The sequence below is a fragment of the Haematobia irritans genome, chromosome 5, assembly GCF_050003625.1.
Source record: "Haematobia irritans isolate KBUSLIRL chromosome 5, ASM5000362v1, whole genome shotgun sequence".
Lineage (NCBI taxonomy): Eukaryota > Metazoa > Arthropoda > Insecta > Diptera > Muscidae > Haematobia > Haematobia irritans.
In genome coordinates, this window is record NC_134401.1 from 16778354 (window position 1) to 16795628 (window position 17275).

The window sequence follows — 17275 nt, forward strand, 5'->3', positions numbered from 1 at the left end:
CCCAACATCTATTTCTACTCCTGAAATCCGAAAATTTGGTTGATGGAAACTAAAGTTTGCATTTACGTTACCGGATCGAACTGTCAATACTATTACCGGGCACTTGTTGATGTCAAAGCTTCCATTTGGAGAACAACTCATTCAATTCCTCCAATTAGAACTTCAAGGTTCGAGCAACAACACACGAGCTAACTGCCACTAAATATGTATTCCCTCTCACAACTACTCCCTAGTATATCGTGGTGTTCAAAACTCCTATTTCTACTCTTTGAATCCGAATATTCGATCGATGTGATTTGAAGTTCAGATGTACGTTACCGCATCGATCTATGAAGACAACTGCCGCGCACTGGTTGAATGTTCAGTCTACCTAAGCTTCCACTTGGAAAACAACTCATTCAATATCTCCAAGTAGGAGTTCAAGGGCCAGCGAATGCTATTTGGTATGCGAGCAGCAAGCCCCTTGCGGTTGGTAAAGGGATGTCTCTGGTAAAGATACTATACAATGCTGGTCCTTAAAGTAATCCCTGTGGAAAGTAACTGGTCGACAGTTAGGAATCCAGTCGACAATTCAGACCGCAAACAATCGGCCACGCAAGAAACTTGCTACCAATAATCAAATCCAAAATCTTTGATCAGGGGAGAGGCAAATATCTTGGCAAAGTCCAGACCCCGGCAATGGTACCGTGCTGTCTGATGGCATTGATGACATGAGTCTAAAACACCGTCAGTGCATGGGCTGTAGAGTGAGCAAAAGCTAAACTGGGTGTTACCTAAAAATTATGTTCTTCATTGTACTGGGATATTGGGATGGGACCCCAAGAGATGGCTGCAAGTCTCGTTGGTGTTCGAGGAAAATATTAAGAATATGGATCTGAAGTTCGGAAGTTAAATGTTTGCACTTGGAGAACAACTCATTCAATTCCTCCAAGTAGAAGTTCAGGGACCTATAAATGCTATTAGGTAGGCTATGCAGCAATTCCCTTGCGGTTGGTGAAGGGATGTCTCTCGTGAAGATACTATACAATGTTGGTCCCAGTTTTGCATCGTGTCGACAATTTAGACAGCAAGCAATCGACCACGCAAGTAACTTGCTACCAATCAACGCAGACGATTCTCAAACTCAAACTCTTTCACCATGCCGGACAGAGCCAAATGCCTTGGCAAAGTCCAGAACCCGACAATGGTACCGTGCAGTTTGTTGAAGCCTTTGAAGAATGCATGGTCAGTGGAGGGCCCCCAGCAAAGGTGAAAGTCTCCTAAAATTGTCTGGTCTTCAATGTATTCTCTAACTCTTCTAAAAATTAAAGTTTCGAAAAGTTTTCCAATAGCAGGATATCGGTCTATAACTTGAATATTGCTCTGGAGAAGAATCAGGTTTTGGGATCGGTGCAAACTCTGTCATCTTCCAGGTATTCGGGAAGAATCCCAAATTAAGGAAGTGGTTGAAAAGATTTGTGAAAAACTGTAGGGTATGAGTACCAATTTTCTTCACAGCAATTTAAGGTATACAAGGTTTAGAAAACGGTGCAACCTTTGTCATCTTCAGGGCCTTCGAGAAGGCCGCCAGTGGTTGAATAGAATTGCCAAAATCTGGTGGGTACGAGTACCAATTACTGTTATACCATCCAAATCTGAAGATTTCTCAGATGATATCTTTGTTACTACAGAAGCAATACTCTGGGTTTCAATAAATTTTCCATCGAACCACAATGATCGACCATTTACCATGACAATTCCATCCGTCGAGAATTCGGGTCCAAAGGCAATGAAAGTTTCTCGGACATGCATTTTCGCAACGCCACTCCTACTACTTCCCTCGAAGATGTTCAGTCAAAGAGGTGTCTTCAGAAAGTCAGCAATAACATAGGCTCTGCTTTCCCAGTATCAGAACTAATTTACGTATGATTAGGTCGTATGATTTCTTAGATGGTCTCTTTTCCAGTGCGCACTTCTAATACTTTCCTCAAAGATGTCAAAGAAAGTCATGAAAAGCCTTTGCTTTCCAAGTATCAGATTGTCCTGTTTTTGCCTCTGCCGTTCGAAGTATTTCGTGGCAATATGAGGGGTCCTTTGGTTCGAAATTTACATATGATTAGGGCGTAACTAACATACCTTCCGGATCGCTAAATGAAAAGGGCCCCCTTTTCAATCGTGTGAATGTCCTATTTTTTACTCTGATGTTTTATAACCTAACCTAATGGGCCATTGAAAGAACGTTAGCGCTTACGCTGTTATTTAGATGTCATCGCTATATGTTATCGATAGTGGCGATTAGTTATTGATAAACATAACTGTATTACCACGACTACTATCAATGCTAAAGACTTTGTTAAACCAATCAATTTTTGTTCTCAATAAACTCAAGACAATTTTAAGAGATTTTTCGTTATCCTCGCTAGAGGTTAATCTAATAAATTATCATCTTAATTGTATACGGGCAATCATAACGCTCTAATAAATTGCGACGCCTTAAAATACGATTACACTACAATTCCCAATAGAAAGGCAAACGACGAAAACCTTTCTAACCACAAGTCGGAAGCAAATTCATTTATAAGTTTTCCATAGGCGTTGCCAATAAGCTTAACTATCAACACCAATCAATATTGAATTAGTAGCATGTAGTCGCAGCAGAACAGAAACAAAAAGGAACCTAAGCAAGGAGACAAAGAGAAACTTTTCTTTATGGCCAGTTAGTAGTAGATGCCCCTATTGGCAGCTTCAACCACAATAAGAAGAACGTCCTCACATAGTAGACCTATTCATTCCCTATTGTCGTCATCAACGACGACTACGACGACATCGCGTACGTCAATGATCAATGCCAATGGCAAAATAATAATCAACATGAACACGTGCCGCCTGGGGTACCTTTTCAACACAAATGTATAAAGACTTTCTTTGAGTGCAATTGTAAAGGAAACGGGGCTGCTGCGGCGGCGGTATTGATATGGCTCATGTAAGGAAACATAGAAATGGAGTTTTCAGCAGAACTACAAAAAAACTTAACTGGCACAATATGAAAGACATTGGCCTAAGAGAAGGCTGGTATAGACCGCCTAACTGACTGACTGACTGGCTTGGAGTTGGTGGATTCCTGTTTGATATTTTATTATTGTGGTTGCAGTTACTCTTATGGCTGGCTCAAGACAAATGCAAATAGTTCAAACATTTGACACTTCAAGTTATGGAACACGACAATGGATATGTATTCGGTTAAGATAGTTAAGAGATGTTCTTACAAGGAGAAACAAAAACTTATAAAAAAATGACATTGATTACGACTGGATTGTAGCCCATGTACCCTGCATCAAGGATTTGTATAAAGCGTTCAATAATTTGAGCATCCGATGCGGATCACAATTCTATAGAAAGTTAGTCTTCTCGCTGGTCTAAAAGTAACACCGCATAATCTCGCTATATAACATATATATAGCCCCCCATATAAATCGATCCCCAGATTTGACCTCAGGAACCTCTTGGAGGAGCAAAATTCATCCGCTTCGGTTGAAATTTGGTACATTGCGCTAGTATATGGCCGCTAACAATCATGCAAAAATTGGTCCATATCGGTCTATAGTTATGTATAACCGATCCCCAATCTCACAAAAATTGGTCCATATCGCCAAAAATAATTTAGCAAAATTTTATTTCTATAGGAAATTTTGTCAAAGCTTTATTTCTATAAAAAATTTTGTGAAAATTTCATTTTTATTTATTTATTTAATTATATAAAAAATCTTTTCAAAATTTTATTTCTACAAGAAAATTTTGTCAAAATTTTATTTCTACAAGAAAATTTTGTCAAAATTTTATTTCTACAAAAAAATTTTGTCAAAATTTTATTTCTATAGAAAAATTTGTCAAAATTTTATTTCTACAAGAAAATTTTGTCAAAATTTTATTTCTATAGAAAATTTTGTCAAAATTTTGTTTCTATAGAAAATTTTGTCATAATGTTATTTCTATAGAAAATTTTGTCAAAATTTTATTTCTATAGAAAATTTTGTCAAAATTTTATTTCTATAGAAAATTTTGTCAAAATTCAGTTGGCGAAGAATATTTTGCAAAAAAATCTACCAAAATATCAAGAATTTTACCAATCTACCAATTAATAAAAAATCTACCATTTTTGGCAGAATTCTACAAACTGTGGCCACCGTGTATGGATCCCGTGTTTAAGCTTCCAAGCAAATTTAGGAGACCTATAAAGTTGTTCTATTAAAAATGAATCGAGTTGGGCGCCAGATACTTAGTATCTGCCAATTTTGAATACAAGTAAGCTTTCTGAGATCGCTAGAATTCAAACGAGCAGATCTGTTTATTTGGGGCTTCCAAGCAAATTCGTGATATAGACCCATAAAATTGTTATAATGAAAATGAATCGAGTTGGGCGCCAGATACTTAATATCGGTGACTTCTGATACAAATAAAGTTTCTGCGCTCACTGGAATTCAAATGAGGATATCTGTTTATTTTGGGAGTACATCAAACTAAGGACCGGTATAGCCCCTTGCAAAAGGTGGCTTGCGATAGCAAATAGACGGAACCAATTTTCAGCGCAAGGCTCCATTAAAAAAAAAAAAAAAAAAAAAAAAAAAACATTTCTCAAATTAGTGAAGCCTGCAGATCAAGAATTTCGATGTGCTACAAGCCGAATGACAAACCAATTATATCCTCACACTTCTATAGGGGAGGATACAAAAAAAGGAAATAATTGGAAAGCACAAGAATGGTACTTGATTGTGGTTTTCTTTTGTTATATACTACGGTTGTCGTATGGATAAATTGTAAAGGTTTTTGTGCTGGCATCAAGGCTGAGCACTCATAAAATTGCAATTAAAATAACCATCACTTAAATATGCATTTACACTTAAATATCAGTTAGAGGAAAATATCTTTAAAGTAAAGGAGGTAATAATGGAATTAGGTAAAATAAACTGTCGGAAAATATGAGATCCACTTAATATTCAAAATTAACATCTGATTGGGGTCATTATTTCTTTATGTCAAAGAACAGTTTTCTGTCAAATACAACAAAAAGGATTTTTTTGCGCTAGAATTGCAGTGGCATTTACCCTCAGAAACAAATTATTATGATTTTGATTTTATTTAAATTTTGCCAAATGTGATACCAGACCGATAAGCAACATTTTCGGCACCAAAAATATTTTGTCCAGAATTTTATTTCTTTATGACGAATTTTCTCCACACTTACATCTCTGATGAATCTTTTCATGAAATGTTATTCCTATAGAAATACTAAATCAAATTAAGTTATATTTTAATTAAATTTATAATTTAATGAATTAAAAAAATTAACTTGGTTTCAGGAGCCCGTGTTTACCTTCTACTCTTGCCCGATCTATTTTTGTTGATGGCTCAACCAACATATTTACACAGATACTTCTTTTAATGGCATTTTAATATTTACGTTAAACTCAAGCTTCCTATTTTTGTTAAATAAATATATTATCAGTGTTATCAGAATTGCGCTAGCACATCTGGAATATGTCACTTAAGCAGGCACAATGTCAACAGAAATCATGACATTTATTTCCTTAAGAAATTCAACTGGCAACAGAAAGATACGGAAAAACAACCATAAGCACTTCTGAATATTTCTTTTTAAATTGATTATAATTATTAAATATTGACTATAGATTTCTTACAAAGACATGAATTTATGTTTATATCAAAAATTGCAGCATTTTTGTTTTAATTGTTTTTTGAAATATTATTCTCACAATTATTTATAATAGCGGAAGTGAGATAATATTTGCTTCAATATGAACGTGTATCATTAAAAGCATTCCTTTTTGTTCCAATGACTTATCAACATTCGCATAATATAACTCAATTTTTATAAAATTGCTTTTATGAGATACTCTTCTTTTCAATCATCATCATCATCCGCATCAACTTTTGTGTTCTGATTATTTTTATTGGCCTTTTGAAATTTCCATTTGTATGAAATCTTCAATAATGGGTACATCGAAATCAATGCATTCGCTTTGGTATAATTTTCATAAAAATTGCAGAAAATTTCTCACGTACGCATAACAATTTTCTGTTGAAAGTATTGTGTAAAATGTTATGGGGAAGCTAATATTCACAGATTCTACTCAAATTAGTTAAACAATCATGTTCTGATACAAATCTGAGAACATAATGATACTCATTATTACTTGTTATAGTTCAAAAACTACAGGGTTAACGTTCCTAAAGAATCATTTGGGTTATTGAGTAGAGAGAAATGGAATATATGTTATTCGCGGCTTACCTGAATAGAGACTGGAAATGGTAAGAAAATATTTGTTGAGAATTTTTCTGAAAATTTCCTCAAGAATTGAAATTTTTTTAGAAATGAAATTTTCTAAAAATTTCCTATAGAAATGAAATTTTGTGAAAATTTCCCATAGAAATGAAATTTTGTGAAAATTTCCTATAGAAATGCAAAATTAAGAAAATTTCCTATAGAAATTAAATTTTCAGAAAATTTTCTATATAAATGAAACTTTCAAAAAATATCCTATAGAAATGAAATTTTGATAAAATTTCTTATAGAAATTAATTTTTCAGAAAATTTCCTATAGAAATAAAATTTTCAGAAAATTACCTATAGAAATGAAATTTTCTGAAAATTTCCTATAGGAATGAAGTTTTAGAAAATTTCCTATAGAAATGAAATTTTGAGACAATTTCCTATAGAAATGAAATTTTTGGAAAATTTCCTATAGAAATGAAATTTTCAGAAAATTTTCTATAGAAATGAAATTTTCAGAAAATTTCCTATAGAAATGAAATTTTCAGAAAATTTCCTATAGAAATGCAAAATTAAGAAAATTTCCTATAGAAATGAAATTTTCAGAAAATTTTCTATATAAATGGAATTTTCAAAAAATATCCTATAGAAATGAACTTTTGAAAAAATTTCCTATAGAAATTAAATTTCCAGAATATTTGCTATAGAAATGAAATTTTGAAAAAAATTTCCTATAGAAATGAAATTTTGAGAAAATTTCTTATAGACATTAATTTTTCAGAAAATTTCTTATAGAAATTCATTTTTCAGAAAATTTCCTATAGAAATTAATTTTTCAGAAAATTTCCTATAGAAATAAAATTTCCAGAAAATTACCTATAGAAATGAAATTTTCTGAAAATTTCCTATAGGAATGAAGTTTTAGAAAATTTCCTATAGAAATGAAATTTTGAGACAATTTCCTATAGAAATGACATTTTTGGAAAATTTCCTATAGAAATGGAATTTTAAGAAAATTTCCTATAGCAATGAAATTTTGAGAAAATTTCCTATAGAAATGAAATTTTCAGAAAATTTGATATTTTGAGACATTTTTCTATAGAAATGAAATTTTGAACATGAACATTTTCTATAGAAATAGAATTTTGAAAAAAAAAATTCTTACTGAAATGAAATTTTGAGAAAATTTCCTGTAGAAATGAAATTTTCTTAAAATGTCCTATAGAAATGAAATTTTCAGAAAATTTCCTTTAGAAATGAAATTTTTTGAAAAGTTCCTATAGAAATGAAATTTCTTGAAAATTTCCCATAGAAATGAAATTTTCAACAAATTTCCTATAGAAATGATATTTGCAGAAAATTTCCTAAAAAATGTAAATTTCAGAAAATTTATTATAGAAATGAAATTTCCAGAAAATTCCCTATAGAAATGAAATTTTCAGAAAATTTCCTATATAAATGAAATTTTCAAAAAATATCCTATAGAAATGAAATTTTGTGAAAATTTCTTATAGAAATGCAAAATTAAGAAAATTTCCTATAGAAATGAAATTTTCAGAAAATTTTCTATATAAATGAAATTTTCAAAAAATATCCTATAGAAATGAAATTTTGAAAAAATTTCCTATAGAAATGAAATTTTCAGAATATTTGCTATAGAAATGAAATTTTGAGAACATTTCCTATATAAATGAATTTTTTAGAAAATTTCCTATATAAATGACATTTTCTGAAAATTTCCTATAGGAATGAAGTTTTAGAAAATTTCCTATAGAAATGAAATTTCCAGAAAATTTTCTATATAAATGAAATTTCCAGAAAATTTTCTATAGAAATGAAATTTTCAGAAAATTTTCTTAGAAATGAAATTTTTTAGAAAATTTCCTATAAAAATGATATTTTGAGACATTTTTCTATAGAAATGAATTTTTGAGAACATTTTTTATAGAAATAGAATTTTGAAAAAAATTCTTATTGAAATGAAATTTTGAGAAAAATTTTCGGAAATTTTCCTATAGAAATGCAATATTAAGAAAATTTCCTATAGAAATGAAATTTTGAGAAAATTTCCTATAGAACTAAAATTTTGAGAAAATTTCCTATAGAAATGAAATTTTCAGAAAGTTTCCCATAGAAATGAACTTTTCTTAAAATGTCCTATAGAAACGAAATTTTCTGAAATTTTCCTATAGAAATGCAATATTAAGAAAATTTCCTATAGAAATAAAATTTTGAGAAAATTTCCTATAGAAATGAAATTTTCTTAAAATGTCCTATAGAAACGAAATTTTCTGAAATTTTCCTATAGAAATGAAATTTTGAGAAAATTTCCTATAGAAATGAAATTTTGAGAAAATTTCCTATAGAAATGAAATTTTGAGAAAATTTCCTATAGAAATGAAATTTTTTAGAAAATTTCCTATAGAAATGAAATTTTTTAGAAAATTTCCTATAGAAATGAAATTTTCAGAAAATTTCATATAGAAATTAAATTTTCAGAAAATTTCCTATAGAAATGAAATTTCCAGAAAATTTCCTATAGGAATGAAGTTTTAGAAAATTTCCTATAGAAATGAAATTTTGAGACAATTTCCTATAGAAATGACATTTTTGGAAAATTTCCTATAGAAATGGAATTTTAAGAAAATTTCCTATAGCAATGAAATTTTGAGAAAATTTCCTATAGAAATGAAATTTTCAGAAAATTTGATATTTTGAGACATTTTTCTATAGAAATGAAATTTTGAACATGAACATTTTCTATAGAAATAGAATTTTGAAAAAAAAAATTCTTACTGAAATGAAATTTTGAGAAAATTTCCTGTAGAAATGAAATTTTCTTAAAATGTCCTATAGAAATGAAATTTTCAGAAAATTTCCTTTAGAAATGAAATTTTTTGAAAAGTTCCTATAGAAATGAAATTTCTTGAAAATTTCCCATAGAAATGAAATTTTCAACAAATTTCCTATAGAAATGATATTTGCAGAAAATTTCCTAAAAAATGTAAATTTCAGAAAATTTATTATAGAAATGAAATTTCCAGAAAATTCCCTATAGAAATGAAATTTTCAGAAAATTTCCTATATAAATGAAATTTTCAAAAAATATCCTATAGAAATGAAATTTTGTGAAAATTTCTTATAGAAATGCAAAATTAAGAAAATTTCCTATAGAAATGAAATTTTCAGAAAATTTTCTATATAAATGAAATTTTCAAAAAATATCCTATAGAAATGAAATTTTGAAAAAATTTCCTATAGAAATGAAATTTTCAGAATATTTGCTATAGAAATGAAATTTTGAGAACATTTCCTATATAAATGAATTTTTTAGAAAATTTCCTATATAAATGACATTTTCTGAAAATTTCCTATAGGAATGAAGTTTTAGAAAATTTCCTATAGAAATGAAATTTCCAGAAAATTTTCTATATAAATGAAATTTCCAGAAAATTTTCTATAGAAATGAAATTTTCAGAAAATTTTCTTAGAAATGAAATTTTTTAGAAAATTTCCTATAAAAATGATATTTTGAGACATTTTTCTATAGAAATGAATTTTTGAGAACATTTTTTATAGAAATAGAATTTTGAAAAAAATTCTTATTGAAATGAAATTTTGAGAAAAATTTTCGGAAATTTTCCTATAGAAATGCAATATTAAGAAAATTTCCTATAGAAATGAAATTTTGAGAAAATTTCCTATAGAACTAAAATTTTGAGAAAATTTCCTATAGAAATGAAATTTTCAGAAAGTTTCCCATAGAAATGAACTTTTCTTAAAATGTCCTATAGAAACGAAATTTTCTGAAATTTTCCTATAGAAATGCAATATTAAGAAAATTTCCTATAGAAATAAAATTTTGAGAAAATTTCCTATAGAAATGAAATTTTCTTAAAATGTCCTATAGAAACGAAATTTTCTGAAATTTTCCTATAGAAATGAAATTTTGAGAAAATTTCCTATAGAAATGAAATTTTGAGAAAATTTCCTATAGAAATGAAATTTTGAGAAAATTTCCTATAGAAATGAAATTTTTTAGAAAATTTCCTATAGAAATGAAATTTTTTAGAAAATTTCCTATAGAAATGAAATTTTCAGAAAATTTCATATAGAAATTAAATTTTCAGAAAATTTCCTATAGAAATGAAATTTCCAGAAAATTTCCTATAGAAATGACATTTTTTCAGAAAATTTATTATAGAAATGTAATTTTCAGAAATGAAATGTTCAGAAAATTTCCTATAGAAATGAAATTTTGAGAAAATTTCCTATAGAAATGTAATTTTTCAGAAAATTTATTATAGAAATGTAATTTTCGGAAAATTCTTATAGAAATGAAATTTCTTGAAAATTTCCCATAGAAATGAAATTTTCAACAAATTTCCTATAGAAATGACAGTTTCAGAAAATTTCTTAAAAAAATGTAAATTTCAGAAAATTTATTATAGAAATTTCCAGAAAATTCCCTATAGAAATGAAATTTTCAGAAAATTTCCTATAGAAGGGAAATATTCAGAAAATTTCCTATAAAAAATTGATATTTGCTACAAATATTAAATTGTGAAATTTAGAGATTTTGGCAACATTTTTTATGGAAATAAAAGTTTGAGAACATTTTTGTAGGAATTGAATGTTTTTATCTATAGAATATTTTTTTAACTTTACTTTATTATTACCCTTCTAGCAAAAAAAAAAAAAAAAACAAATCTTTAAAGTTATGTCAACGAAAATTGACTGCCCATAATAAGGTCATACCATCTTATGACAAGTTAATCGGCGACAAGGAAGTTGTGTCAAGTCATTTTCGAGAAGTAGACACTAAAGTCCAGCAAAGAGCTAAAAAATCTCTACTATATCGAATTACTAACCTAACAATGATTTACAGTAGTTTAACACATTTAAGTGACACACTTTTCCTTTGCGAAGAAAAAGGCAAATGGCAAACAAATAATAACAATAATGTAATACAGTAGTTGGGAGTTGTATAGGTAATAGAAAAAGGTTAATAATGGATTTGATAAAAGATACAATGGCCAACTGAAAGTCCATAAATAAATAAAAAATAGTAATAGGCAATAAGTGAATAGGTCCAACATATGTTAGTTGGTTAAAGTAACTGAAAGAGTTGTCAATGTAAAAAAACGAGTAATGAACAAGCAACTCTCATTCACCAAGCTATGGCCAGTAACTGTGCTAGAAAATCATTACCATCTACAGAGTTCATTGTTCCTGTCTTTGCGGAGGGAGGTGTACAAAGGTATTGAATGAATGCCTAACGAATTATACATTTATTTTTAAATTCTTTTTCAATATAACTGTCAAAAATTCAAACTGTCAATTATGGTTGTGTGTATACCCAAATAAAGACCTAAGAAATAATAAAGTTAAAGTTAATGTAATACTAATGGGAATAGACCTTAACATGTTCAACTGTTTTCGCCGGTGTGATTGTTATAATATGTACTTATATATACATATACACGAGTTCAATAGAATCAAAAATACTTTACACTTGTCATTACATGTCAAACTTCAGTTTGTTGATATGCTAGAAATTTTGACAGATTGCCAGTTTATACGAACCATAATATGACTGAAACGGAAACACGCTTCACTCGATGAATACAATAATTTAATAATTGAGAGACAATGAGATTTTTACAAAATTTCCGATAGAAGTGAAATTTTGACAAAAATTTCCTATAGAAATGAAATTTTCAGAAAATTTCCTATAGAAATGAAAATTTGCGAAAATTTCCTATAGAAATGAAATTTTACGAAAATTTCCTATAGAAATGAAATTTTGCGCAAATTTGCTATAGAAATGAAATTTTCAGAAAATTTCCTATAAAAATGAAATTTTCAGAAAATTTCCTATAGAAATGAAATTTTCAGAAAATTTCCTATAGAAATAAAATTTTCAGAAAATTTCTTATAGAAATGAAATTTTGACAAAATTTCCTATAAAAATGAAATTTTCAAAAAATTTCCTATAGAAATGAAATTTTCAAAAAATTTCCTATAGAAATGAAATTTTTAGAAAATTTCCTATAGAAAAGAAATTCTGCGAAAATTTCCTATAGAAACGGAATTCTGCAAAAATTTCCTATATGATTGAAATTTTCAGAAAATTTCCTATAGAAATGAAATTTTAGAAAATTTTCTATAGAAATGAAATTTTCAGAAAATTTCCTATAGAAATGAAATTTTCAGAAAATTTCCTATAGAAATGAAATTTTCAGAAAATTTCCTATAGAAATGAAATTTTCAGAAAATTTCCTATAAAAATGAAATTTTCAGAAAATTTCTATAGAAATGAAATTTTGCGAAAATTTCCTATAGAAATGAAATTTTCAGAAAATTTCCTATAGAAATGAAATTTTGCGAAAATTTCCTATAGAAATTAAATTTTTAGAAAATTTCCTATAAAAATGAAATTTTCTGAAAATTTCCTATAGAAATGAAATTTTCTGAAAATTTCCTATAGAAATGAAATTTTCAGAAAATTTCCTATAGAAATGAAATTCTGCGAAAATTTCCTATAGAAATGAAATTTTCAGAAAATTTCCTATAGAAATGAAATTTTGAGAAAATTTCCTATAGAAATGAAATTTTCAGAAAATTTCCTATAGAAATGAAATTTTCAGAAAATTTCCTGTAAAATGAAATTTTCAGAAAATTTCCTATAGAAATGAAATTTTCAGAAAATTTCCTATAGAAATGAAATTCTGCGAAAAATTTCCTATAGAAACGGAATTCTGCGAAAATTTCCTAAGAAATGAAATTTTGAGAAAATTTTCTATGAATTTTCAGAAAATTTCCTATAGAAATGAAATTTTCAGAAAATTTCCTATAGAAATGAAATTTTCAGAAAATTTCCTATAGAAATGAAATTTTCAGAAAATTTTCTATAGAAATGAAATTTTCAGAAAATTTCCTATAGAAATGAAATTTTCAGAAAATTTCCTATAGAAATCAAATTTTCAGAAAATTTCCTATACAAATGAAATTTTTACAACATTTCCTATAGAAATGAAATTTTTACAACATTTCCTATAAAAACGAAATTTTCACCAAATTTCTTATAGGTGACGGTTTATCGTTGTATTATCCTAGAGCACAATGGTGTAGTTTTAAAATAAGGCGATTTCTGTAGGCTTGTTTCTGTATCGAGATAACGTTATAATGTTGACCTATTATTATAGAAATGCTCTTATTGGGATTATATAAAAGAGAATAAAACATAAATTTTCTAATAAGGCTTAAGTGTTAAACCATACTTCAAAGACATAAAAATTAAGATAAGCCACAAATCTAAAACAAATTTGTCATAAAATCTAAAATATTTTTATGGTATTTTCTTGTCATTTCTTAGAATAAAGTCCAATAAAATTTTCAAATCTAAGGTGTTATGCATTTATATTTATTACTCCCAAAGTCGAATTTAATACATCCCTATCTTTTGTTTATATTGTCTCAGCATGGCGAAGAATGTGTGAGTGTTCTTTTTCATTTCTTTCCTTATATATCACAATAATTCATTTCCGACTTTTGTTGAAACTAATGACCATAAAAACATATTTTTTTGTAGTCATTTTTAAGTGAAGTCTCTTTGTCTGGCTTGGAGGTGTTTGGCTTTGCAGTCAAACCCGTCTGGACATTTATGGTCACTCATTCTCTTGGTCTGCGATAATAACCATGAAATCATGGCATATTTGCTCTATCATATTACACAACGTGTTAAGCTTGACCATTACCGCTGCTGTGGATGCTGTTGCTGCAGTGCATCCCTCAGTTTATTCTTTGGACATTAGCTCTACCACCTACTTCCAATGTGTAATCATTATGATGGTAATAATATTTGTTAATATATTGTTAATGTTACGTTAAATGCCATATATGTCCAATAAAATGCCAAGTGATTAGAGGCGTGAATGTAAAGCATGCATTTTTTGAAGAAAAAAGGAAATATGCTTGGAATTTCTGTATTTGAGTGGTGTGAAAAATAAGAAAGTCATGCCAATGCAAGGGGAGACAATGGATGATTCAGAATTAGAAAAATCATTAAAACATAAACTTAGCATGGATATCTTTCACTCATGGGGTCACGCTTAGAACTCGGGCCTTGGTCAGCGTTATCGTTGAGAATAGTGTCACTTGAAATAAAAGGTGGAAAGGTCGGGCGGGGCCGACTATATTATACCCTGCACCACTTTGTAGATCCACATTTTCGATATCATGTCAAATCCGTATAATGTGTTGGGTGCTATATATTAAGTTTTATGTTCTCATATACATATATTTAAATCTGATCAGATCTGGACAGAGTTCTACAATTTTTATAAACTTTAAATTTAAGCCGGCTAATGCCCTGGGGTGGAACACAATGTTAGTAAAAAATATAGGAAACATTTAAATCTGAACCAATTTTGAGGCAACTTCGCAAATTTATGATGATGATGATGATATTTATGATTTATCGGTCGATAGATATGTATTAGATATAATGGAAAATTTGAGTCACTTTTAAAAGTTTTCGAATAAGCAGTGGCGATTTACAAGGAAAATGTTGGTATTTTGGTCATTTTTGCCCAAATCGGAAAAACATATATATGGAAACTATATCGAAGTCTGAACCGATTTCAACCAAATTTGGTACAGACAGTTGGAATGTTAATTCTACTTCCTGTACATAATTTCAAGTAAATTGGAGAAAAAGATTGGCCACTGTGATCATATGGGTGTAAATTGGGCGAAAGCTATATATGGGAGCTATCTCTAAATCTGAACCGATTTCAACCAAATTTGGTACAGACAGTTGGAATGTTAATTCTACTTCCTGTGTAAAATTTCAATTAAAAGATTGGCCACTGTGATCATATGGGTGTAAATCGGGCGAAAAAGCTATATATGGGAGCTATATCTAAATCTGAACCGATTTCAATAAAATTTCGCACACTTGACTACACTACTATAGTACTAATTGTTCTTCTTGTGCAAAAATTTAAGCAAATTAGGGTAAAACTCTGGCTTCTGGGGCCATATAAGTCCATATCGGGGAAAGATATATATGGGAGCTATATCTAAATCTGAACCGATTCCTTCCAAAATCAATAGGGTTCTATTCTGAGCCAAAACACATACTTGTGCCAAATTGGACTAAAACTGCGACCTAGACGTTGATCACAAAAAGACGGACAGACGGATATGGCTATATCGACCCACCCTGAGCATTTTTGCCAAAGACACCATGTGTCTATCTCGTATCCTTCTGAGTGTTATAATACCCTGTTCCACAGTGTCGCGCAGGGTATAAAAATACGAATTAAATGAAGTTTTTTCTATGAAATTATTTCAATCAAAATTTCAGACAAAATTTCATATCTCTATAGGAAATTTTCTGAAAATTTCATTTCTATAGAAAATTTTCTCAAAATTTCATTTCTATAGAAAATTTTCTCAAAATTTAATTTCTCAAGGAAATTTTCTGAAAATTTCATTTCTATAAGATATTTCTGAAAATTTCATTTATGTAAAAGATTTGGTAAAAATTTCATTTTTATAGAAATTTTCTAAAAATTTTATTTCTGTAGGAAATTTTCTGAAAATTTCATTTCTATAAAAAATTTTCTAAAAATTTCATTTCTGTAGGAAATTTTTTGAAAATTTCATTTCCTTAGGAAATTATCTCAAAATTTCATGTCTATAAGAAATTTTCTAAAAATTTCATTTATATAGAAAATTTTGTGAAAATTTCATATCTCTATAGGAAATTTTCTGATAATATCATTTCTATAGAAAATTTTCTCAAAATTTCATTTCTATAGAAAATTTTCTCAAAATTTCATTTCTCAAGGAAATTTTCTGAAAATTTAATTTCTCAAGGAAATTTTCTGAAAATTTAATTTCTCAAGGAAATTTTCTGAAAATTTCATTTCTCAAGGAACTTTTCTGAAAATTTCATTTCTCAAGGAAATTTTCTGAAAATTTCATTTCTATGGGAAATTTTCTGAAAATTTCATTTTCTCAAAATTTCATTTCTATAAGAAATTTTCTAAAAATTTCATTTATATAGAACATTTTGTCAAAATTTCATATCTCTATAGGAAATTCTCTGAAATTTTCATTTCTATAGGAAATTTTCTAAAAATTTTATTTCTATAGCAAATTTTTTGAAAATTTTATTTCTATAGGAAATTTGCTCAAAATTTCATTTCTATAGGAAATTTTCTCAAAATTTCATTTCTAGAGGAAATTTTTTCAAAATTTCATTTTCATTTATATAGAAAATTTGCACAAAATTTAATTTCTCAAGTAAATTTTCTGAAAATTTCATTTCTATAGGAAATTTTCTCATAGTTTCATTTCTATAGGAAATTTTCTGACAATTTCATTTCATTTCTATAGGAAATTATCTGAAAATTTCATTTCTATAAGAAATTTTCTCCAAATTTCCCTTCTATAGAAAATTTTCTGAAATTTTCATTTCTATAAAAGATTTTGTCAAAATTTCATTTTTATAGAAATATTCTAAAAATTTTATTTCTGTAGGAAATTTTCTGAAAATTTCATTTCTATAAGAAATTTTCTAAAAATTTTATTTCTGTAGGAAATTTTGTGAAAATTTCATTTCCATAGGAAATTTTCTCAAAATTTCATTTCTATAAGAAATTTTCTAAAAAATTCATTTCTATAATTTTCTGAAAATTTTATTTCTATAATTTTCTGAAAATTTTAATTTTTATAGCAATTTAATTTCTATAGGAAATTTTTTGAAAATTTAATTTCTACACTGAAAAAAATATTGACCTAATATGGAAGATTATGGAACTTAAATTTTAGGACTCAAAATTTACGCAATGCTAAGGACAAAATTCTTTAAAAAATGACATTTTAATTAAAAGAAAGTTTATAATCCTTGCTTCAAAATTTTTTTTATTAAATTTAGGACACAAATCATGAAATTTTGTGTCTCTCTGCTGAAGTTGTAGATCTTTGAAGTAA

General features: G+C 28.1%; 2 protein-coding genes across 12 annotated transcripts in view; one reads left to right on the plus strand and one right to left on the minus strand.

Annotated features, from left to right (window-relative positions):
- Positions 1 to 17275, plus strand: part of LOC142238056 (tRNA pseudouridine(38/39) synthase) — a 107088-nt gene that overhangs the window by 12704 nt on the left and 77109 nt on the right. Inside the window, exon 8 of one of the 3 annotated variants that reach the window (XM_075309577.1) lies at positions 5337 to 5445. The exons of the other annotated variants lie outside the window; for them this stretch is intronic. Within the exon in view, the coding sequence (XP_075165692.1) occupies positions 5337 to 5430 (94 nt within the window). The 3' untranslated portion in view covers positions 5431 to 5445. Of the gene's footprint in view, positions 1 to 5336; positions 5446 to 17275 lie in introns of those variants that run through there. 3 annotated transcript variants of the gene reach the window in all.
- Positions 1 to 17275, minus strand: part of a (arc) — a 320776-nt gene that overhangs the window by 9268 nt on the left and 294233 nt on the right. The gene's annotated exons all lie outside the window — the stretch shown is intronic.